Source organism: Mus musculus, chromosome 11 (assembly GCF_000001635.26).
Source record: "Mus musculus strain C57BL/6J chromosome 11, GRCm38.p6 C57BL/6J".
Taxonomy (NCBI): domain Eukaryota; kingdom Metazoa; phylum Chordata; class Mammalia; order Rodentia; family Muridae; genus Mus; species Mus musculus.
This window is the reverse complement of record NC_000077.6, coordinates 20,301,917-20,326,118: the sequence shown is the minus strand read 5'-3', so window position 1 is coordinate 20,326,118 and position 24,202 is coordinate 20,301,917. Positions and strand designations below refer to the sequence as shown.

Genomic DNA, 24,202 nt, shown 5'->3' with positions numbered 1-24,202 from the left:
GCTCCCTTTGCTATGCTACACTGAACCTTAGAAATCATGGAATCAGTAAACAACCCCTCCCTTCATGTTGAAACACAGCTACAAGGAAGCTAGCATACCTCCCGAGGGCTTGAGATCTGTGTTGTAAGCTAATTTTGGTTATCCAGTTGGGTGTATGTATTTGGAATCTTCTTTGCAGTTATCACCGTACCTTTCTGACTTGGTTTAAGGTGGGGCCCAGTGTAGCCCAGGATAGTTTTGAATTCCTGATCCTCCTATACTACCTCCCAAGTACTAGGAGTACAGGCCTGTCTCTCTCTCTCTCTCTCTCTCTCTCTCTCTCTCTCTCTCTCCCTCCCTCTCTCTCTTCCTCCCTCCCTCCCTTTCTTCCTTCCTTTCTTTCTTTCTTTCCTTTTTTTTTTTTTTTTTTTTTGGTTTTTTTCAAGACAGGGTTTCTCTGTGTAGCCCTGGCTGTCCTGGAACTCACTTTGTAGACCAGGCTGGCCTCGAACTCAGAAATCCGCCTGCCTCTGCCTCCCAAGTGCTGGGGTTAAAGGCGTACGCCACCACGCCGGGCTCTTTTTCTTTCTTCCTTCCTTCCTTTCTTTCATTGGCTTGGCTTGCTGGAGTGTTATCTCCTTGTGCTTATTCAGCATGTATTTACTTTGGCTTCTTTTGCTCAGGACAGTGCTACTGAGATGCTCTGTGCTGCTGTTGGTCCTTTTATTGCCGACTGGTGCTCCACTGTGTTGATTTATCCCTGTCTCCTTATTCATCTGTGATGGGCATGGTACTTGGGGCCATTATGAGTAATGCTGTCATGCATACAGATCCTCCTGCAGATACATATTTTTGTTTCTCTTGAGCAGACATCTGGGCGTAGAAGTGCTGAATCATGGTGAATGTATTTTAACTTTATCTTGGACTGCCAAAGTACACTATATTCTTTTGAACTTTACCTTTTTTTTTTTTTTTTTTTTTTTCCTTCGTCAGGAGTTATTCTTTGGTTTGTAGTATTGTCTATACCCCTTTGTTTCTGTTGAATCTCATTGTTGGTCTTAAAATGCACTCTGTTAGGATTCATTCTGGATAAGATGGTACAGGGTTAGGACTCATGATTGAGAGATTAGTTAGGCAGGGCAGAAAAGGATTTCAACCAAGAGCTGTACTCCTTGTAAGAGGGTCTATTTCTAAGATATGAATGAAAGACTCCTCAAACCCACCCAGGAAGCAGTTACCCCTGGAGGATATGAAGCATTTGCAGGGAAAATTATTCCCAGTGGGGAAGGTTTTCCTAGTTAGGGTTACTATTGCGCCATGACCAAAGCAAACTGAGGAGGAAGGGGTTTATTTGGCTTATGCTTCGAATCACTGTTTACCCTTAAAGGAATTCAGGACAGGGACTCAAACAGTGGAGGAACCTAGGGGCAGAAACTAATGCAGAGGCCATGGAAGAGTTTCCTGGCCTACCAGCCCAGGGTTGGCACCACCTACAGTGGGCTAGGCCCTCCCCCATCAAGCCCTAATTACAAACATGCTCTACAGCTAGATGGATTGAGGTTCCTTCCTTCCAGATGACTCTAGCTCAGTGGTTTACAACCCTCCTAATGTTGTGATTCTTTTTTCTTCCATGTTGTAGTGACCCCCACACACATGAAAACACTTCTTCATAACTGTAGTTTTGCTACTGTTATTGTAATGTACATATGTGTTTTCCAATGATCTTAGGCAACCTCCACCTGTGAAGGTGTTGTTTGATCCCCAAAGGGATCTCGACCCACCTGTTGAGAACTGCTGGTCTAGTTTGTGTCAAGCCGACATAAAACTAGTCAGACAGAAGATGCACATTTTCTAACTTGGCAGTTTCCATAACTTCCCTTTCCTCACAGAAGGAGAACCCTCTGGCCAACTGGGTCTGGGAACCAAGAATTGGCAAGTAGTAGGTAAAGACCGGGAAAGCTGGCACAGGCTCTCTTTCTGCTTCTGAGGAGATTAGCAAATAGAAGGAGATGCAGGACCTAGACACATGGAGATGGGATAGGAAGTTGGTTTTTGTAATGGAAGGAAGGTAAATATATTGCTCTTCTCAGATAGACCAAAGACTACCCAATATAAATTGCTAGTTTATCTTTCAGAAAACTAAAAATAAAATGGGATTTTTATGAACCTCAGGCCAGTCCTAAATGCACTCTATAGCCAAAGATGACTTTGAACTTCCTATCTGCCCTTAGCCCCTAGGGGCTCAGCTATAGGTTTAAGTGGTGCTGGGGACCAAATCCATTTCACACATGCAATCAGCTGAGCTTCATCCGCAGCCCACATCTGCTTGTTTAAAGAAAATGTGCCTATGATAAGAACTTCTCATGATCGTCAACAGTTAGTTCAGCGAAGCATCCCTGTTTTCTGCTCTCGTGCAGGTGTACACTTGCTGGTTGTTCTTAAGGATGCCAAAAGCAATTCAGGTTTCATAGACCAGTGAGTGTGTGGAGGCTGTGAACGCTGGCTGTCTGCTGGGAGCACAGTGAGAGTCCTAAACAAGGTTCCGGTTTGATCTTCATCTCATTTAGATTGTTGACTTGTGTCTTAGCTATCTAGTAACAAATAGCTGCAGTACAGCAGCTTAAACTCCCACGTAGGTATAATCCCAGAGATCTGCGGGGGTGGGATTCTTGGCGTTCAGCTTCTATCTGTTAGAGGACAGCAGTCAAGGCATCCGCTAGCTCTCATCTGAAAGGTCATCGAGGGAAGACTTTGGAGGTCATGTGGCTATTGGCAGAATGTAGCTTGCTGAGGTTTTGACTTGGAGCCATGGTTCCTACTCCGCTGTTGACTGGAGGCCAACCTCAGTTCCTCATCAAGTGGAGCTTTCTAGAATAGCTGCTTCCTTTATCCAAGTGTGTAAGCCCAGAAAGACCGACAGGAGAGTGTGCTAACTAGACAGAATGCTACAATTTTAGGTGACCAAACCTCGGAAGGAATGACCCATTCATTGCTTTCGGTGCGTTGTACCGATTTTGAGCAAGTCATAGACTCCATCACCTCAAGGAAAGTGGATTGTGTAGTAATGAACACCAGGAGGCTATCAGATTGCCCACCACTGGGTCATCACACCTGCCTACCTCAGAGCCCCAGCACCACATATTCTGCATGTGTGCATGTGTGTTTGTAGGTTTCTTTGCTGGTTGAACAGCCTGTCTGACCTTCTTTTCCTGTTGCTGTGATAAAATACCCTAACAAAAAGAAACTTATGGGAGAAAGGGTTTATTTGGGTCGCAGACAAGGTATAGTCCGACAAGGTGACAGGAGCTTGAAGCAGCTGGTCACAGGGCAGCCACATCAGAAGACAGAGTGGCATAGGAATGTGTGAAACTCACTTTCTCTTCCTACTCACCCCAGAAACCCAAGCCCAGGGAATGGTTCTACCAACTTTTAGTCTGTGTCTTCCCACCTCAGTTAGCCAAATTAAGATAATCCCTGACAGGAATGGCCAGAGGCTCATCTCCCAGTGTTCCCAGATCCCTCGCAGTTCGTAATTAATTCTGCAGCTCAGCTTGCCCACAGGAGCAGGAATTGGTGGGAAGGCCGCCAGCACAGGGTCTTTTATTCTTCCAATTTGTTGTTCCTGCTGGAAGTGTATAGCTGGAATATGGTAGTTTATATGTCAAGACCAGCATTCTACACAGAGCCTTGCTCCAAAAAGGATATTCCCAGCACTTGGGAGAAAGAGGCAGGTGGATCTCTGTGATTTCAAGGTTAGCCTAGTTTATATAGTAAATTGTCTCAAAAAAAAAAAAAAAAAAAAAAAAAAGAATAGGTTTTGGACTTGGTTGGTTTTCTGAAAACTCATTTTTTTTTAGTTATTTGTTTGTTTAATCTCTCTTCTGTCTCTGTCTCTCTGTCTCTCTCTCTCTCACTCACTCGCTCTCGCTCTGTGTGTGTGTGTGTGTGTGTGTGTGTGTGTGTGTGTGTGTGTGGTGCTTGCATGTGCAGTACATGAACCCCAGAGATCAATGCTAGGCATCTTCCTCCACAATCATGTTCCATTTGCTTGCTTGTCTGTCTGTCTGTCTGTCTGTCTTGAGACAGGGTCCCTCTGTGTATCCCTGGCTGTGCTGGAACTAGATCTGTAGACTGGGCTGGCCTCTAGCTCACAGAGATCCACCTGCCTCTGCCTCCGAAGGGCTGAGCACTACACGCCCATCTCCTTCAGTCTTGGGATTCCCAGCACTGGGATTTTAGACTCACATTCCTGCTTCTGGCTTTCCATGGAATTTATTTTAGGTCCTCATGCTTGAGCCAAAAGCACTTTACTAACTGAGCCAGTTTTCCCAACCCCTATTGTCTTTAAACAAAACAAAACAAGTGCTTTCATCCAAACATAAAATCCATTCCTATACGTGTATTTCAGGACATCACAATGACTTTATTAATATAAAAGGAAAAAAGGGAAATATTATAATAAGATGTGTTTATTTTATGTGTATTAATGCTTTGCATATGTGTACTGATGTATCTATGCACCACATGTGTGAGTTACAGAAGGTTGTGAACTGCCATGTAGGTGCTGAGAATTAAATGTGGGTCCTTTGGAAGAGCAGCCAGTGCTCCTAACTGCTAAGCCACCTCTCCAGTCTTCCAAAAATGTGCTTTAATCTATAAATGCAGGGCTCTATCCATGGGCAGTGGTTAAAGTGACTGCACATCCTGAGGCTCTCAGCACCCATGGAAAACCAGGCATCCTACATAAGCCTCTAACCCCAGCTCTGAGGAGGAGGAGGAAGAGGAGGAGGAGGAGGAGGAGAGATGGGATTGCTGGGGTTGGCTTGCTCCCAAGGCAGTGGGAAACTTAATCTTTCAAAAATAAGGTAGTGGATGTCTGACTTCGTGCATAACCACACAGTGTCCATTTGTACAAACACATGCATCCATGTACACACACACACACACAAATAAGTAAATAAGTCTTTAAAAATATGTAAATTCTCTAAAAGAGGTTGGATCCTTATTTCTGGTTTAGAATTGCTGCTGACTAGTAATGGTGGTGCACAAGGAGGGAAGGAGAAACCCCTGCTAAGGAGCCAGCTGAGTGCAGACTGAGTCCAGCTCAGTGCAAAAGGAAGGGCTTCAATTTCTTAGCAAGATGAGTAGTTCCTGGAAACTTTCAAAACAAAACAAACTGTTATCCCATAATTTACATAGTAGCTGTATTCCTGGAAGGTGCGTCCAAGGTGTGAAAGGAAAAACAAAATCTCTTGGTTGGAGTTAGTCCAGGCTCAGGCAGGCAGGTTTAAATGAAGCTATTGTCATGCTGAACACTGGGGACTCTACAGGCTTTGAGACAGTTAGTTGTATAGGATTTTGTTGAACTTGCCAGGATGAATTTCTGGACGCTGGTACCCTCCCTTCCAAGATCTCTCAATTCTATAAATGGATCTCAATTATTGTAAAACAAACCAGGCCTGTTGGTTAAACAGGTGCGGTGATGTACGCCTATAATTCCAGCACTCCGGGAGCAGTGGGAGGAAGATGAAGGGTTTAAAGTCAGCTGGGACTTGCTTCAGCATTAACTAAATAACAATTGCTGAGGCTGGAGAAATGGCTCAACAGTTGGAGTGCTTGCCACTCTTGCAGAGGACTATCCCGCAGTTCCCAGCACCCACATCAGATGACTCAACTGTCATTGGTATGTCTGTACACATGTAAGTGCGCACACACACATACACAATTAAATAATAAAAGTACATCTTAAAACAAACAAGCAAAACAGCTGGTGATGCATAGGAGGATCCACAGTTTAACATTGTCTCTGCTACACAGTGAGTTTCAAGGCTGTTTAAATGTTTAAAGAGTGAGCTGGGCTTAAAACCCACGACCCTGACAAAACGCTTGCTTTCTTTTTCCATAGAAACCTGTTCCCTTCCAATCTTGTGGTTGCCGCATTCACTACGGTAAGGTTTGATACTTTGTCGATTATATGAAACCTTGGTGGAGGAAGTGTATAAATTAATGCACCAGAGTTTGGTAAAGTACAGGAAAGAGGGATCCTAGGGTAGTCCCTCCCCAAACCCTTCACGAATGAGGCTTATTAGGAGAAATGACCCTGAAATCATCATCAGGCCTCGAAGCCGGAGGGAGAGCAGAAAATGGTCGGTATATGTTTGGGTCAAATGACTGACGGGGTCATGGAGGAAAAGAGAGGCTTCCCTTTGAAACCTGGAGAGGAGCTTCATTAACAGTGAGAATATGAGAGTTGGGGGGAGGGGGACCTCCATGAGGAAGATGGAGGGGGAGGTCAGAGGAGCATTTGTTTTTAGATATGCCAGAGCAATCCAGAGGGATCCTGTTATAAACAAAACTTAGTAACACTAGGGTCAGTTTTTGTAGAAGGAGATTTGAAACAACAACAAAACCCTGTAGGATGTAGAAAGGGTGCCCCAAGATCCTTTGTATCACTTAGAAAATGCCTTCAAACCATTATCTGGAGACTGTTTGAAACATTATAGATTTTTCAGAAATCATACTTTTATTCTGACTATAAAGGTAGTATGTACATTTTGCTAAAAGTGGGGGTGGATAACTTGTATATATAATGTGAAGTTAAAAAAAAAAAAACAACAAACCATTTAGAGCTTTGGGTGTTTGTCACAGAAGGGATGGGTGGGGTTGGTCTCCCTGCCACCCCAATCACGGGGCAGCTGAGTACATCTGCCTCTCTGAAACTATGATAAAGCAGAGAGAAATCAAAGCTTTTGAAACATGGTCTCAAGCAGGCGCTCAGGTCTATAGCTCTCTGGGTGTCTGGCAGTTCTGTAGCCACGAGACCACCGTAGCGGGGCGGAGAGAGAGATGCATTGCACACCATGAAAAGGTGTGTGTCTTCCCAACTCACAGTAGGACCAAGGTCTGGGAAACTTGGCCAAAGACACTGCCTTACCTCATGCCCCTTTCTCTGGAGGTGGGCAGCTCAAGCCTGATTAGAAACAGACGCCAAAGAGCAGCCACACTTAGGTCATTCTGGAACACTGTGGAACATAATAGATAAATGAAAAAGAGAAATGTGATGAACTTTGTCTTTCTGGAATTTGTGCCAAACTTCTTAAACAATATGAAACATGAGCTGTTGAAGGATCAAACTGTCAGCAGGAAAAAGTTTACCCTATTGCCCAAGGAACACATGAAAATTCTCCATTCCCTCGGTCCCTAAATAACCCGACAGCTTATCAGGGGCTCGCTGCCTGAGTGTTAACGTAACTCATGCAGGATGCAGAGGTCAGCATCAGGCCAGTCAAGTGCAGCTTGCTCAGCACACCCACTACGAATAGTAGCAGCAGTAGACCAGGACCTTGCCATGCCCTTAGTGCCTCTGGTGGGTCTTTACGCCTGTTCACTAATGATGGGTTTTCCTCCTCTTTATTAGTCTGCAACCGATTACACAGTGGTGACCCATAACACCAGCTCGGGGAACGTGACCAAAGAGAAGGTAAGGCTCTTCAGAAGATGGCTTCTGGAAATGTATGGAAAGCAAACCAGCATCCTTAATGACAGACAGGCACATGTGCCTGTTACTTACTGGGATTGGAAGTTGGGGATCTGAATGGAATATTTAAAACTTCCAGGGTAGATTTGTTCCTTACAGCGCAGTTGAACACCAGAGTCAGGAGCCCAGGAATCTCCATAACAGCCCTTCTAGCTAAAATGCAACGGAGGTGTGTCTCAGCATAACCTACAGTCGGAACTCAAAAAACTAACATGATATATGGGAGAAAAAAAAATCACATAACCCCAAACATATGTCACCATGCAAATAGACAATTATAGAACATATAACAACAGTTTTGTATATTTGCATATACTTGGAATTAGTAAATTACGACTTAAAAACAGTGAGACCCTGTATTGATAGAGCACATCTGTAATCCCAGCACTTTGGAGTCTGAGGCAGGAGAATCATTGTGAGTTTTATGATAGTCTACGCTATACAAGAAGATTCTCCCTCAAAAATAAAGTTCAGTAATAAAGTAAAGCCAGAGTGGGCTGAGCATGGTGGCGTGTGCCTGTAGTTCCAGCTATTGAGCTGAGGCAAGAGAATCACTCGAACCCAGGGATGCAGGCCAGCTAGGGCAGCTAATAAAGATGTGTCTGCCGTAGAGTCCTACAGTTTCAGCAGCAGGGAAGCTGAGACGTGGGTTTCAAGTCAGCTTGAAATTAGGGTTAAAGAGCTGAAGTGCCTGTTCCAGAATAACAGAAGTTCAGAATAAAAAGGGGGTAAGACAGAATTCAGCCTAATATTGTTAGTACATTTTTGCATATGGGGGGTGTGCTAAGTAAATACTTCTATCTATATAATAACCCAGAATGCTACAGCTGAGTCTTCAGGTTGCTGTGTTGTACCAGTGATCTGAATTTTAGTGTTTTGTCTGTCAACACACTTTTCTTTCTCTAAGATGTGTTTATTTATTTTATGTATGAGCACACTGTAGCTGTTTTCAGACACACAGGGCATTGTATCCCATTACAGATGTTTGTGAGCCACCGTGTGCTTGCTGGGAATTGAACTCAGGATGTCTGCAAGAGCAGTCAGTGCTCTTAACTGCCGAGCCATCTCTCCAGCTCCCCAAATCATATGTGAATGCATGTTTTGTCTGCTTATGTGTCTATGCACTAAATGCATGCATTTGCCCATGGAGCCCAGGAAAGGGCATTTGGTCTCCTGGAACTAGAATTCCAGGCTATTGTTAGTTGTCATGTGGGTACTAGGACTTGAACCCAGGCCCTCTGAAAGAACAGCCAATATTCTTAACCACTGAGCCATTTCTCTAGCCCCATACACCTTTCTAAAATGGTAACTGACACCTGGTAAAGTTAGAACAAAACGACGTTTTCCTTGACTTTACACTAAACTTTGGAAAGTTTGCGTTCTTTGAATATATAGAACAGAGTCACGCCATTGCACATGCCTTTAATTACAGCACTGGGGAGGCCCAGGAAGAAGGATCTTTGGGAGTCTAAGGCCAGCTTTGTCTACAGAGTGAGTTCCAGTCAGTGAAACATAGTGAAATCTTTTCTCAAAACCATTAAACAGAGTCGTGCTATTTGAACCTCGGGACAGCCTGATCCCCACTGCAAATAGCTTGAAGTGGTGTGCTGAGGGTCATCTGGGACTGTCTGAGGCCTCAAGTAATGCAGGCATCCTAGAACCTACCTGACTCTGTAACATCTTCGTCTAACTTGGTACTTCTGACTGTTCTGACTTCCCCAATGGAAGTGCTAGTGACCCCCAGGTACCCCCCAGATGATGTCCCCTGCTCTCCCGGATAAACTCAAGAATGTTAGCTCTTCAACAGAGGAACAGTGTGGCCTGGCCAATTCCAGGCTTCTTTTTTAAAGACACAAGTAGAATTACCCTTATTCCCAAGGATGGAATGCTACTGGCAGAATTAACCAGGAGAACCCAGCCTAAGGACACATGAGCGGTTCCAGCCCTCACCTGTGGCTCTCCTCCATGCCTACTTTGATCTCCTGTGAACACTTGCCACAGGTAAAGACCTAACCTTTTATTGAATCGTTAATTCAGTAAACAGTGACATTTGGCAGCCCCTGGGTGCCACCCTTGGGTGATGCTCGCCCTAGACAGAGCCCTGCCCTTGTGCTCTGGTCTACTCTGTGCTCCCGACCAAGGTGAGCTTAAAATATCCGCAACTGTAAAGTGAGATAAACCTTTGCTCCACAAAAACAAAACAAACAACAGAACTTCTGGGGATCTAACTCCATTGGTAGAACTGCCTTACATACAGAGGCTCTGGGTTCATCCCCCAGACCAATAAAAACCAAGCATGGTGGTGCATGACTGTAATTCTGACACCCGGGATATAGAAGCAGCTGAATCAGTGAAGGTCATCTTGAACTTCATAAGTTGAAGACCAGCCTGGGCCTGTTTCCCCAAAACAACACAAAAACCAAATTATTGATTTTCTAGAAATAATCTGAGTACTTCACACGTATAACATATGCAAGCTTCCTAACTGCTGCATAGCAGCTACTGTTTTTATCCTTATTCTGAAGGCGTAGAACAGAGAGATTGAATTGCTCACCCAAACTCACTCAGGCTCCCCCGGGGCTTCCTTACCTGTCACCACTACTAGAACTGTTCCTGGTAAATTTGTTTATTAGTGTAAACAAAGCCGACGTGACTGTGAGTGTCTCCCTGCGTCACCGTTAGATCTGAGATGTTTCTTAATGGTGAATCAGAAGCAAATGACACCGCTACCCATCGGTCTTCGATGCGTTTGCTTGGTCATCCGAGAGCTTCATGGGAGTCAGACCTTTCACTGGAATGCATCTAGTTAACCTGGACATTAGTGAACTCTATTGAGAGTATATTTGTGGTTAAATTTAAGGGTCTGTTTATCAGCTACTGGGCCATGGCCTAGATTTTGTGACAGAGCTGGAAGGGATGAGGGACCTTGGAACTATCCAACCCAATAATTTTTTACTGCTCTGGGCTGTCACAGGAAAGAGGGGTGACTCTGCCCTCCACCCAGCCGACATGCCTTGTCATACAAGGACTGAAGGGCTCAAAATTCTACCAACCTTTTTTTTTTTTAAAGAGAAAACATGTATTAAAAAATTAGTTGAGGAGCTGGTGACCTGACTAGCAGGTTAAGTCACACACTGCTAGGTTCTTGTGATTCACATTTGATCCATGGGATCCACTGTGCAGGAGAGCTGACTCCAAAGCATTGTCCTCTCTGATTCCCATGTGTGTGTGCATCAACACACAGGTGCCATGTCATGAGTGCGCACACAACCGGGCTTATAGTAAGTAAGTAAAAAACAGTGGCTGAGAGCTAGAACCCAAGGTTCATAGGAGGTGGTGAATCCCAGAGCCAGAACAGCGATCTGGGGCTTTTACCATGTTTCTTATACATCACTTTATGAAGGTTTTTCTAGAATTATCTTATTTATTCTAAATTATTCTAATTTATTAGAATTATTTTAGTTATTATGTGTCCATGTGTGGGTTCTATGCCTGAGTACAGCCATCTATGGAGACTGGAAGAGGGCATTAGACCCCCTCAGGGGTGGAGTGTCATGTGGTTGTGAGCTGTCTCTTGTAGATTCTGAGAACTGAATTCCAGTCCTCACTCCTTAAGAGCACCGGGCTGTCTCCCCAGCCCCTGTTTGTTTGTGAGAAGGAGTCTCAGTGGCCTTGAGTTAGAATCCTGCTGCCCTGGCCTCCTAAGGACTAAGTTCCAGCATCAGATCATGCCTGGTGGCGATGTTTTGACAGGCTGAGATGCCTGTGTACTCTAAACAGCTGCAGCCGTGGAAGCCAGCATTGCTGGGGACACACTGTTATATCTACACATCTTTTTTCTTTTCTTTTTGTTTTATTTTTTCTCTCTCTTTTTTCCCTTCTTAGTTATGGTTTTTAGTTTTTCATGACAGAGATTCCCAGCTTTCCTGGAACACTCTGTAGACCAGGCTGGCCTCAAAGTCACAGAGCTTGGCCTGCCTCTGCCTTCCCTAGTCGCCCAGTTATGTCTACACATCTTCAGTGGGTGACTTACTGAAGACACTTGGGGAAAGCCCACATGGCTCCTGAAAATCTCATGAGACTTATACAAGTCTCACGGGAGGTCAGTATAAGATCCAAACCGCAAAAGACGAGCTGACGTGGGAGATGGCAGTTATGGTCCTTGGGTCTCTGAAGGAATGTTCTAACAGCCAGCTTTTCTGTTTCTGTTTGTTTCTGTTTCTGTTTTGTTCTTTTGAGGCAATGTCTTACTTTATAGCCCAGGCTAGCCTCGAAACCTCAGTGCTTCTCCCTCTGAACCTCCTGAGTGCTATGATTGCAGGCGTGAGCAGTCATTCCTGGCTGTGTACCCTCCGACTCTGTCTCCTGCGGCTTTCTGCTCCTTTGTTTATAACTCACTAAAAGTTAGAAAGAGCACAATTATTTGATTATTCTGCAGTGTTTCAGACACTGCACAGATCCACTCTCACGTCACGCTCGCTTCCCTGCTGAATCTGACTCCTCTTTCTTCTGATCTGCAGATCCCCGTTGTAACAGATGTGGAAGGGATGAACATTTTAGGTCTCGTCCTTTTTGCCCTGGTGTTAGGAGTGGCTCTAAAGAAGCTAGGCCCCGAGGGAGAAGACCTCATCCGATTCTTCAATTCCTTCAATGAGGCCACAATGGTGCTGGTGTCATGGATCATGTGGTGAGTTTCGTTCTGCCATCTCTTCTTCTAACTGGCCCCTGGCATCTCTAAGTTACCCTCTGGGAACCTGCCCCCATGCCCAGTGTTAGGTTGATGAAGCATAGCTTGTCATGGTACAAAAAGCAGTGGACCAGGGAGATGGCTCAGTGGGCAGCAAGCCTAACCAGAGTTTGATCTCTGGAACTCACGGTGGGAGGAGAAAACATGCTCAAAAGTTGTCTTGCAACCTTCCCATGTACCCACATAACACTCTCCCTCTCTCTCTCTCCTCTTCCTCTCTAATGATGATGATGATGACGACGACGATGACGATGTTTTAAATCTTTAAAGAAGTGATTCGACAGTTTCTCTTCTTGTTTGGGTGTCCTAGAGAACTGGGAGCACATAGTTACTGTTACCAAACAGTAACTACACTGACCCCTGGACTCACATCAACACGATCCATGTATGAGTTCAAGTGTCATTTCACATATTTACCATGCCCAGTTTGCTGTCTCCTGCATAAAATAAGGTTCTTTTATCTCAAAATGATAAACTTTAAACTTCAAGGAGATCATTGGTAAGACCTTTTACAACAAGGAGGAAAAACGTATCTCTCCCCTGCTTAGGTAAAGCTTGAAATGGTCTTTTATGAAAGCCTTTAATTTATAAGGAATATTAAGGAAAGGATGGTTGCTCAATAAAAACCATTAGTTTGAGTCCTGGCTAAAATTTAACAATCTGACCACCTCCTTCAGAGCAACTTCTGAGAAATCAGACTAGTTCCAGCCCTCATATCTTAAAAGCTTTTCCTGGCATTTCACCTGTCTTGGTTAGGGTTTCTATTGCTATGATAAAACACCTTGACCTTAAACAGCGTGGGGAGGAAGGGGTTATTTTAGCTTACATTTTCACATCCCATCCCATCATAGCAGGACATCAGGGCAGGACCAGGAGCCAGAAGGGAATGTAGAGGCCATGGAAGGGTGCTGCTTACTGGCTTGTCCTCATGGCCTGCTCAGCCTGCTTTTTTTTATAGCACCCACGACCACCTGCCTCAGGGTAGTGCTGGCCAAGGTCAGCTGGGCCCTCTCATATCAACCATCAACCAGGAAAATACACTACACCACAGGCCAATCAGATGGGGCATTTTCTCAATAATGTTCTCTCTTCCCAAGGACTGAGCTAACCTAGGACAAGTTGACATAAGAACTAGCTAGCACATCACCTAGGCAGACCTCTGAATTTTAGTTGTTATCCAAACTGTTGCTATCCAATAGTTGTTAAAAACTAGTTTATGAAGCTGGGCATGGTGGTGCATGCCTTTAATCCCAGCACTTGGGAGGCAAAAGCAGGTGGAGTTCAAGGTATGAGTTCAAGAACAGCCTGGTCTACAAAGAGAGTTCTAGGAAAGCAATGGCTACACAGAGAGACCCTGTCTCAAGAAACAAACCAAACAAACAAACAATCAAATAAGCTAGTTTATTCCTTCACATACAAAGTATCTCTTATTGTCAACCACTAATGATCGCAGAACCTCTCTCTTCGATGACTTAGGTACCAACTGGACTGCTTTTAGGAGAAATTTGAATCTGACAAGCCAAACCCTGACCCCATGAGTAGCATTTCTCTTTCTCAGTGAAAAAAAAAAAAAAAATCACATAAACCAGCTCTCACTGCATACATGCCTCTTTAACTGTTGTTCTTCTGGGGGAAAGAACTGACATTTGGCTTGGTTTGGCTTGGTTCTGTGAGACACTGTCTCATGAAGCCCAGGCTGGCCTTGAACTTGCTATGCAGGCAAGGATGATCTAGAACTCTATCCTGTGCCTGGATCCCCCAAGCACTGGCAGACCAGCTTTCCCACATCCCACGTTAGAGTGCTTATGACTGAAAACAGTGTGTTTACCCTGTTAGAGTGTGGGCTGGTGTGCAAGCAGGCAGTTCACTGATGAGAACGCTTCCACGAGCAGTACACAGCCTAAGGGCTGCCTCCCCCAGTTGACGGTGTCAAGTTGGTTATTCAGTTGATGAACGTGAGACTTCTTATCCCTGGGACTTTCGGCCTCTAGAGCTGCCCTTCAGAGTTGTGACAATGAAACTGTCTTCCTGACATCTCCAAAAGTCTTCCCTGGGTTGCCGTTGGTTGCGGAGCAGGGATGGTGGCTTCCCGCTAGACGTTGCGTGGGAACAGGAATTGGTACAGCCACTTCAAAGAGCAACTTGGCACCATTTCCTAATGTCTAAAATGCACACACCTCCAAATCAGCAGGGCCCACTTGATGTCCTGACGTAGAGCACACAGACATGTGGGCACACACAGACATGTGACCTAGAGCACACAGGCATGTGGGCACACACAGACATGTGACCTAGAGCACACAGGCATGTGGGCACACACAGACATGTGACCTAGAGCACACAGGCATGTGGGCACACACAGACATGTGACCTAGAGCACACAGGCATGTGGGCACACACAGACATGTGACCTAGAGCACACAGGCATGTGGGCACACACAGACATGTGACCTAGAGCACACAGGCATGTGGGCACACACAGACATGTGACCTAGAGCACACAGGCATGTGGGCACACACAGACATGTGACCTAGAGCACACAGGCATGTGGGCACACACAGACATGTGACCTAGAGCACACAGGCATGTGGGCACACACAGACATGTGACCTAGAGCACACAGGCATGTGGGCACACACAGACATGTGACCTAGAGCACACAGGCATGTGGGCACACACAGACATGTGACCTAGAGCACACAGGCATGTGGGCACACACAGACATGTGACCTAGAGCACACAGGCATGTGGGCACACACAGACATGTGACCTAGAGCACACAGGCATGTGGGCACACACAGACATGTGACCTAGAGCACACAGGCATGTGGGCACACACAGACATGTGACCTAGAGCACACAGGCATGTGGGCACACACAGACATGTGACCTAGAACACACAGGCATGTGGGCACACACAGACATGTGACCTAGAGCACACAGGCATGTGGGCACACACAGACATGTGACCTAGAGCACACAGGCATGTGGGCACACACAGACATGTGACCTAGAGCACACAGGCATGTGGGCACACACAGACATGTGACCTAGAGCACACAGGCATGTGGGCACACACAGACATGTGACCTAGAGCACACAGGCATGTGGGCACACACAGACATGTGACCTAGAGCACACAGGCATGTGGGCACACACAGACATGTGACCTAGAGCACACAGGCATGTGGGCACACACAGACATGTGACCTAGAGCACACAGGCATGTGGGCACACACAGACATGTGACCTAGAGCACGCAGGCATGTGGGCACACACAGACATGTGACCTAGAGCACACAGGCATGTGGGCACACACAGACATGTGACCTAGAGCACGCAGGCATGTGGGCACACACAGACATGTGACCTAGAGCACACAGGCATGTGGGCACACACAGACAGTCCTGCTTCCAAAGATGAGAGCTTGGGAGGACACCCAGGTGCTTCCACGGAGGAAATACTCACCACATGGCCCTGAAGCTGCACAAGCTGTAATCCCACCCCCAGGAGGTGGAGGTGAGAGGATCAGGTCAACAACAGCCTAGGCTACTTGTGACCCTGTCTCAAACCCAACAGTAACAACAGCACAATAGTGTGTCGAGGGCAGAAACAACCCAAATGTCTATCAGTAGTAGGCGGGTGGAGAAACAAAATGTGGTATGTAGAGAAATGGAGTGTTACTCAGCCTTACAAAAGTGATATTCTGACATATACCACAACATGATATAACGACACAGAACTACAACACGAAGGCATGAGGCTACTGAAACAAGCCACAGATAGACAAGCATGTCTGTTCTGCTTTTTGTATGGCTACAGCATTAGTTCCCCAAGGCTGGCTGGGGCAGAGGGCTTGGGAGCTGCTGTATATGAGAGCAGAGCTTTACTCTGGAGTGACGGAGACACTTCTGGGCTGGGTGGTGGGAATGGCTGCCCAACAATTCAAATGTACTCAGTGGTGACCAACTCTGCATGTAGTGAATGTTTTGATGCTAAATTTTATGTGTGTTCTGTCATCATTATTTTTAAAGGTAAATTTCTAAATACTGATACAAAGGTCTCATAAGCATGCTGTGGGATGTGAGCCAACTCAGACTGAAATGCAGTCCTGTGTCTCTAGGCACCCAGGGGTTTCTCGGTACTCGGGGTGCTTGTCTGAGGGCCTGGCTTAAGGATGATGCCTGAAGAGCAGTGTTTGGTCCTCAAGAGGGGATGTATTCTTATTTGAAGATGAGACTTAAAAATTCCTAATACTCCCTAGAATGTCCCTAGAAAGAAAACTCAAGAAGCCAGTCACACTGGTCCCCTCCCCCGGGGTGCTCAGGGCTGATGTGCGAGACCTCACACTCCTCACAATTCTGCTCCCCTTGAAATCTGAACTAGGAGGTATCGTTAAATATAAATTAAAATTTATAAGTTAAAAGACAATTGTGGAATTACTACTAGATTGATATTAGATTTACAGCACCTGACTTTTGTTCTTTGTAGTTTCTACAATTTATTCCTTTTCTCCCTTTAAAAAGAAAAAAAATTTTTCCTCTTCTGGCTGTGCTCCCAGAATATCATTGTTAATGACTTTTTCCCACGGGATCTTGTCTTCCAAGACACAAAGAATGCAAAGCTTCACAGAAGCCCTGGGCTGTGTTGGTTTCGTATCACAGCAGCTCTGTGAGATTCTTGTATTTCTGAGTTCTCAGGACAAGTCTCAGCAAAGCTAAAAGCCAAGCTCATAGTCGCTCGCACAAAGCCTTTCTTTTTCAGTTCTTTGCCTTTTGCCATGTAGTTAGTGGCAGTCCGTCAGTTAGGAACAATGCAGAGCTAGGTATAATGGCACTCAGCCTAGCACTCAGGAAGCTGAGGCAGGAGGATCACAAGTTCCAGGCTAACTTGGTCGGTATAGTGAGACTTTGTGTAAAAGGAAGGAACGGGGAAGAAGGAGAGGAAGGAGAAAAGAAAAGCTAAAAGGAAGGTCTGTGTACACCAGAGGGAGGACATCTAAGTGTGTGGGAGCACTCACCCAGAGGATGATCATCTTCATTTTTCTCAGTCACACAAACGGTTTATTTAAAATGAAGTCACCCCACCTCATCTTTCTTTGTGTGTGTTTAGAGTTCCTCTATGGAGAAACAGAGAAGATCCAGTTGAAAGTCCCTGGGAGGCTCAGTACCTCCCAGTCTCACCACCTTCCTGATGAGCATCTATGCTTGTTCCTAGGTATGTTCCTATAGGCATCATGTTCCTGATCGGAAGCAAGATTGTAGAAATGAAGGACATCGTCATGCTGGTGACCAGTCTCGGGAAATACATCTTCGCATCTATGCTGGGCCATGTCATCCACGGAGGAATTGTCCTGCCTCTTGTGTATTTTGCTTTCACAAGGAAAAACCCGTTCACGTTCCTCCTGGGCCTCCTCACCCCATTTGCGACAGCTTTTGCGACCTGTTCCAGGTGAGTGGGCTTGGGAACCAACCGAATGGGTACAGAGTGAGGTGAGCCCAGTGATTCTCTTGGGAACACTGTGTACTGAGGCAAGATGTGGCCCTTAGGGGAATCCACTGGAGTAATGTAGCAAGTGAATCCTGGAAGTCATGTTTGAGTCCCGTGGGACTTGAAGTTACACTGACAACTTTGAAAGAGACCTAGCTAGCTTCCCTATTTGGAGGGAAGGCAGCAGGACACTGGCTGAGCCGCCATACCGATGTGTTCTGGTGTTCACCTGGCTGGGGACCATTTCCATGCCTGGTTGCTTCCCTCCCCATCTCTAGCTCAGCAACCCTTCCGTCTATGATGAAGTGCATTGAGGAGAACAATGGTGTAGACAAGAGGATCAGCAGGTTCATCCTCCCCATTGGGGCCACGGTCAACATGGACGGAGCAGCCATCTTCCAGTGTGTGGCCGCAGTGTTCATTGCCCAGCTCAACAACGTAGACCTGAACGCAGGACAGATTTTCACCATTCTGTGAGCCCGTTACTCTTCCCTACATTGTTAGGCCTGGCTTAAAACTTCAATGTGTGTGTGTCTGCGATTTCCTTTGAAAAAAGATCCAATGCTCAGTGTCTCCTCTGTAAAGGTGAGCTGGTGAGAATTCATCACAGTCGTCCCTCAGGATCCGGAGGCTGTCAGTTTTCTTGCTGCTGGGACAGAATGCCTGACTAGAAAGCAACTTAAGGGAGGAAAGCTGTGTGTTGGCTTATGCTCTGAGAGGATGCAGTCTGCTGTTGTGGGAAAGGCAAGGGAGTGGGAGGCTGTTTGCCTACATCTGGGCCAACCAGGGCACAGAAAGATGAGTGCAGGCGTTCAGCTGGCTTCCTCCTCTTTCCATTTTTATACAGTCTAGAACTCTAGCTATGGTATGGTGCTACCTACATTTAGGGTAAGTCTTCCCATCCCAGTTAACTTTCTTTGGAAATGTCCCCACAAACACACCCAAAAGCATGCCTCACTAAAGCTCTAGGGCTTTCCCACTTCAATCAAACTGAAAATCCAAGTTATCTGTCACAGGGGCTTCCGTTCCAGGACCATCTTACTCCAATGGATAATAGGTAGTTGGAGTAGTTGATTTTTGCATTGCTATGACAAGATATTTGGCAGAAACAGCTTAAAAGATGAAAAGTTTATTGGGTCTCATACATAATTCAGAGGAATTTTGGTCTATCGGGAAGGATAATGTCTTGTTTACGTGGTGATAGACAGGAAGCTGAGGATGCAGGTCAGGACAGGGCGAAGGCATAATCTCCAAAGCCCATCCCTTGTGAGCTACAGCCAAGCCCCACCTCCCAAAGACTCCACAGCCTTCAAGTACAGCTGCTAGCTCAGAATCAAGTGTTAAAAACAGCCTGTAGGAGACATTTCAGCTTCAAACCATATCCATACTGCCTTATATATAATTTGCACATATTTTCCTCAAAACTTTAAATCCTTTCTAGATGATGTACTTATGTACTTAGTATGATATAAGTGATAGGGTAGTTGTTGCTATATTGTATCATTAAGGTACTAAGAAAAAAAATGATCTGTAGATGTTCAGTAGTTACAGTTTGTTTTTGGTATTTTGGGTCAGCGGTTGGTTTAATTTGTGAGCACAGAACTGGAGAGTGTGAAGTCTGAGTGTACTTGGAAGGATGTATCTTCTCTCACGCTCCTAGAGTGTGTGGTTGTTATTTATAAGTCATGACTGCAATGCTCTGTAATTCCCTGGGCCCCCTCCATCCTCCGTCTTCAAGGCTGCCTTTGCTTTGCTGTACCCTAGAGTGACTGCCACGGCATCCAGTGTTGGAGCAGCAGGTGTGCCGGCTGGGGGTGTCCTCACAATTGCCATCATCTTGGAGGCCATTGGATTGCCCACACATGACCTCTCTCTGATCCTGGCTGTGGACTGGATTGTGTAAGTAGCCGATACCAAAGACCCTAGAATAAAGTCTGTTGAGGCCTCTGAGTACTTGATGCTCCAGTAGACCTGGTGCATGCAGAAAGACTTAAAACTATCTTTGCTTTGGAAGGCATCTGTTGTTAAGCTGGCAAAGCCAGATTTCTAACTGTGAAAAGTCAACAATATAGCAGACAAGAGCCCATGAACATTCACAAATAGTACGAGAGCCAACCATCCAGGACTTGCCTGTAGTATTCTGTAGTTCAAGGGGCTGTGCAAATGATGGCAGAGTAGAGTGTCAGTAAGTAGAGCAGTTAGGAATGGTTGTCATGCAAGGAGAGCATGCACACACCGTGTGCTTGGACTCAGGAGAAGTTAGGCAAGAAGGTGACCAGGCTAGGCTGTCCCTGCAGTTCCTTACAGACACAGGAATGTCTGGAGGTTGATCACCTGAGCCTTCTGATACCTCATGCAGGTATAAATTATACTGTTCTTTAAGAAAGTTGACTAAGGCAGTGATGTGGGAATAGCAAGGCTCAAGGGTAAGAAATATGTGTATCTGTGTATCTTGCTATAATAGTAGAAGTCTTACTAGTCATGGTAGAGATTAAATGAGTCACCATTCTGTACAGTGCAGATAACATGGGGCACGTGGGACAGCATTCAGCAAACATCAATCCTGCTGGGCTGGTCACAACCAGGCACAGAGACACTGGCCTCAGGTACCTGGCACTGGTCTGCTATGCTGGTCTCAAGCCTGAGGGCTTATCACAGAAATGGGGTAAAATGTCTAACAGAGACTCCTAAGCTTCAGGTGCCTCATGAGAGGGAGCTCCATTCATGTGCTAAACAGGCCAGAGCCAGTCAGGGATCACCTGTCTCCTCCTCCTACCAGCTGCCTCCAGTGCCCAGAGAAGGTATCTTAGGATTCTGTGAGGAAAATAGCACCCCTGCAGAGGGCACCAGTCCTCCAGCACCCTTGGGGAAGATCACACCATTTCCGCAGTCTTCAAAATGACTACAGATACTTCTCTGAGTTTCAGTGATGCGTGGATGTTGAGCTAACCTGTGCTAAGTAGGCTGTGGGGAAAGCAAGACTGTTTTCAAAGACATGCTTGCCCACAGCCACGGAATGCTCATACTGTTGGTACCCAGGACTGAAGTTCAAGTATGCTGTAACACTGAAGGGAAGAACAGCTGAACCCAAAATCATGCCTACTCTTTTCTCCCAAATGTGCGTGGTGTTCTCTCTAGCAGGGCCATTGCACATAGCAGAAGTCTGTGGAAAGGTGGCTGGCAGGAACTAGATTGCATATCCACTCCCAGAGGTGTCGAACATGCTCGGGTAACTTGTTTGCTACCTTCAACTGTTCTTTTTCCGACATTTTTTACAATGAGCATCTGTTACTTTCCTAAGAGTAGATGCTGCTCAGAGAAAATGAATTCAGCACAGATCTCTTGGAGGTATGCCCTCCAGTTTCACGGCCATATCCAGCCGGGCTCCTGACTGGGCTTCTGAGAAAATGAAGAACAGGAAAGATACTGAAGAAAGGCCAGGCATACAGGCACAGGGAGGCTGGGGTAGGACGGAGAAGCCACAGCCCCCAGGAAGGGTTATTGTATATAACTGAGTCAGGAACACAGCTGAGTGTGGAGGCACGTTTGGCTCACCTCAGAAGGAACAGTCTCTGTAAGACAGCAGACTTCAGGCCATAAATGTCAACATCCTCACACGGTAAGGGAAGGAAAGCTTTGCCATCCTTGCTGAACCTCACTCACCTGGCTTTTCCACCCCCATGAGTCTGAAGCATTGGGGTCCTTCACATGGTCATTCACGTGTCAGACAATACACATTTACTCAGAACTTCCACTGCTCCCTACAAGTCAATTTCCCTGTGGCCACCAGCCTGCTTGTGATAGCGCCCTCCCCTGGTGATTCTGGGTATAGCATTAGTCCTTTTTGCTTTCTGTTTCCACCAGGGACCGGACCACCACTGTGGTGAATGTGGAAGGGGATGCCCTGGGAGCGGGGATCCTCAACCACCTGAATCAGAAGGTAGTGAAGAAAGGTGAGCAGGAGCTACAAGAAGTGAAGGTGGAAGCCATTCCCAATTCCAAGTCTGAGGAGGAGACGTCGCCTCTGGTGACACACCAGAACCCAGCAGGCCCTGTGGCCATTGCTCCTGAACTTGAATCCAAGGAGTCAGTGCTGTGATTGGGCTGGGTCTGGGCCAGCCTGCCAGTACCAGCAACCCACCCTGGTAGCCTGCCCCATTGATGTGGGCATGGCCCTCATACACTTTTCATCTCCCAAGGAATGCTTTGCCCAATCACCAGTTTGAGAGTGGCCTCTCAGCACTGGCATGAATGCCTCCTGAGCTAGAACACTCTGCCGTTTGTCTTGATCCATGTCTCCATGGAGCTCTGGATACACCTTGAGTCTATACCCCTTGAGCTGCCAGGCCTGAGGGATTCCAAGTTCATGGAGGCCTGGGGACCAAGGTTGGGGGGCGATGCAGATGGATTCTTCACTTTCCCCTGGGAGCGTTGCATCTGGTGCTTTCTGGGCCAACCAGAAGGGTTGATAGTTGTCTGTCACGTTGTCTCTGCAGCAGCAGACACTGAAGAGCTTCCCAGAGTCTTAGACTGAGCTGGAATCTGCTGGGCTGCCGCTGGGTTAAAGGATTATGCTCCACTTGTGTGGGAGGCTTCTAAGGGGCCAGAGGTAAAACAGGTTTAGAGAGACCCCCTGTGACGGTTAGCACAGCTAGGGGCTCAGTTTGAGTAAACCATAAACTCTGAGGTCAGGAACAGACTGGGGAGCACCCTAAAGAAGATGAGACAGAATTGTTCCCACTCTAGACTGAGGCTCCTGCCAACTTCCCCTCCATTTCCATTTGGACTTAGCCGCAGACCATAGGACCTCCTCCTCTGGGAAGGGTGATGTGGTCACTGCACTGTGGACTTGTATTGGTTGGTCAGTCTATTACTACAGTTTGACTAGGTCCTTCCTAAAATGCTGCTGAGCTACAAAGTCATATACTCCCCCAATAAACTCACGCGCTGGCGCAGCTCTGCCCCAGGCCCCTGTCTGGTTTCCACAGTATACTACTCGCTTGTGTGAGACCTATGGTTAGTCCTGGGTCTGATGTAACTTGCCTCTTGCCTACTTCACTGGAATCTGATAAGGCCAAGGATACGTCTGTGGAAATTATCGTTTTGCTCCTTGGAAGTCAAGTTCTAACACCCGTAAGTGCCCAGCTTATCTGAGAGACAGCTTTTTTCGTGAAGGGTGCCTACTGGCGTGAGCAACTCTCCTGAACTGTTACCCTCACACTTCCGAAGCTAAGCTCTGAAGAGTTGTGAAGACATTCAACGCAGCCTTTTCTTAATGAGCTACCCAACTTCTACCACATTCCTGGGTACCCAACTGTGTTGTTACTCTGAACCCACAGTTTCTGCCAATACCACCCTAACAGGAGATTAAGTCCCTAAGTCATTGGCTTCATGCTTTCGAAACCTTGCTTTCTCTGCTGTGTTGTCACCAGACCCACACATACTTGGGACAGAGTCCGTTTTAAAATGGGGCCTGTGCCTGAGTGAAGGGGTGGGCAAGGAGCAGAGCCCACAGCCAGGGTAAAGGACAGCTCTCTGAACCAGCTGTGCCACTGCACTCTCCTGTGGGGCCAGGAACTAAGCGGAGAGCGGTAAACCTTATTCCCAGCACTGTTTTTTAAAGGGGAATCAATCACATTGTTTGATTATGAGTGAGCATTTGGTATTTTTTCAGTTTCAGTGTATCTTTTCCTCTGTATTTACATATACTTTATGTATCAAGTGTGTGTGTGTATGTGTGTGCTTTTAGCTCCAAGCAAACCTGAGTTTGGATAAAGGGGAACTAAACTACAAATTATGTCTATGGTATCCTGATATTCCCATTTCTACAGAATCTTATTATGTAGGAACTGGAGCTGGACAGTGAAACCCCCTGGCTGGCACTCAGGTCTCAGCCTGGACCCACAGTAACAAATGCTGCTGTGGACAGAGGGAGATGTTTCTGTGTGACATGCGTGGGATCTCCCTCTTGGAGGCCAAAAGAGAAGGTGGCCCCGCACTTCCCTGAGTTCTGGCTCTCAGAGAAGTTGATGGAGTTTCGGAACAGGGAAGACACCACCACAACTGACTGAAATATCTCCTGGCTATTTTTCTAACATGTTCATGTATTGATGTTTTGTGTATGTGTGACATTTGCCTTAAAACGTAGCACAGCCATCAAGCCTGAGTAACGTGTTTTTCCTGGCACCTGCCTGTCTTTGAGTCCTGTCTTGTATTTGATGGAGCTGTTGCGCTTTTAGGGGTTGACCGAGGGTGTCTGAGTACAGTCTTCCTTTCCCTTCCAGCCAGCGTGAGACCCTGGGGTGAGAAGGGCGGTTCCTCAGAAGGGAAACCTCTCTGACAACTGGTGTCTCTGTCCTGCCTGCGGCTGCCTGCCTAGGACTCATGACCATTAAGCTGTGTGTCGGTTTCTCATTCTCTGATTAGGGCTCTGACATCCTGCCGTCTG

General features: G+C 46.3%; 1 protein-coding gene across 1 annotated transcript in view; it reads left to right on the top strand.

Moving 5' to 3' along the window:
- Positions 1–23,939, top strand: part of Slc1a4 (solute carrier family 1 (glutamate/neutral amino acid transporter), member 4) — a 30,534-nt gene extending 6,595 nt beyond the window's left edge. The window contains exons 2-8 of the mRNA NM_018861.3: positions 5,885–5,927; positions 7,397–7,459; positions 12,037–12,203; positions 17,482–17,715; positions 18,033–18,227; positions 19,519–19,653; positions 21,619–23,939. Of these exons, the coding sequence (NP_061349.3) occupies positions 5,885–5,927; positions 7,397–7,459; positions 12,037–12,203; positions 17,482–17,715; positions 18,033–18,227; positions 19,519–19,653; positions 21,619–21,853 (1,072 nt within the window). The 3' untranslated portion in view covers positions 21,854–23,939. The remainder of the gene's footprint in view (positions 1–5,884; positions 5,928–7,396; positions 7,460–12,036; positions 12,204–17,481; positions 17,716–18,032; positions 18,228–19,518; positions 19,654–21,618) is intronic.
- The last annotated feature ends 263 nt before the right edge of the window (positions 23,940–24,202 follow it).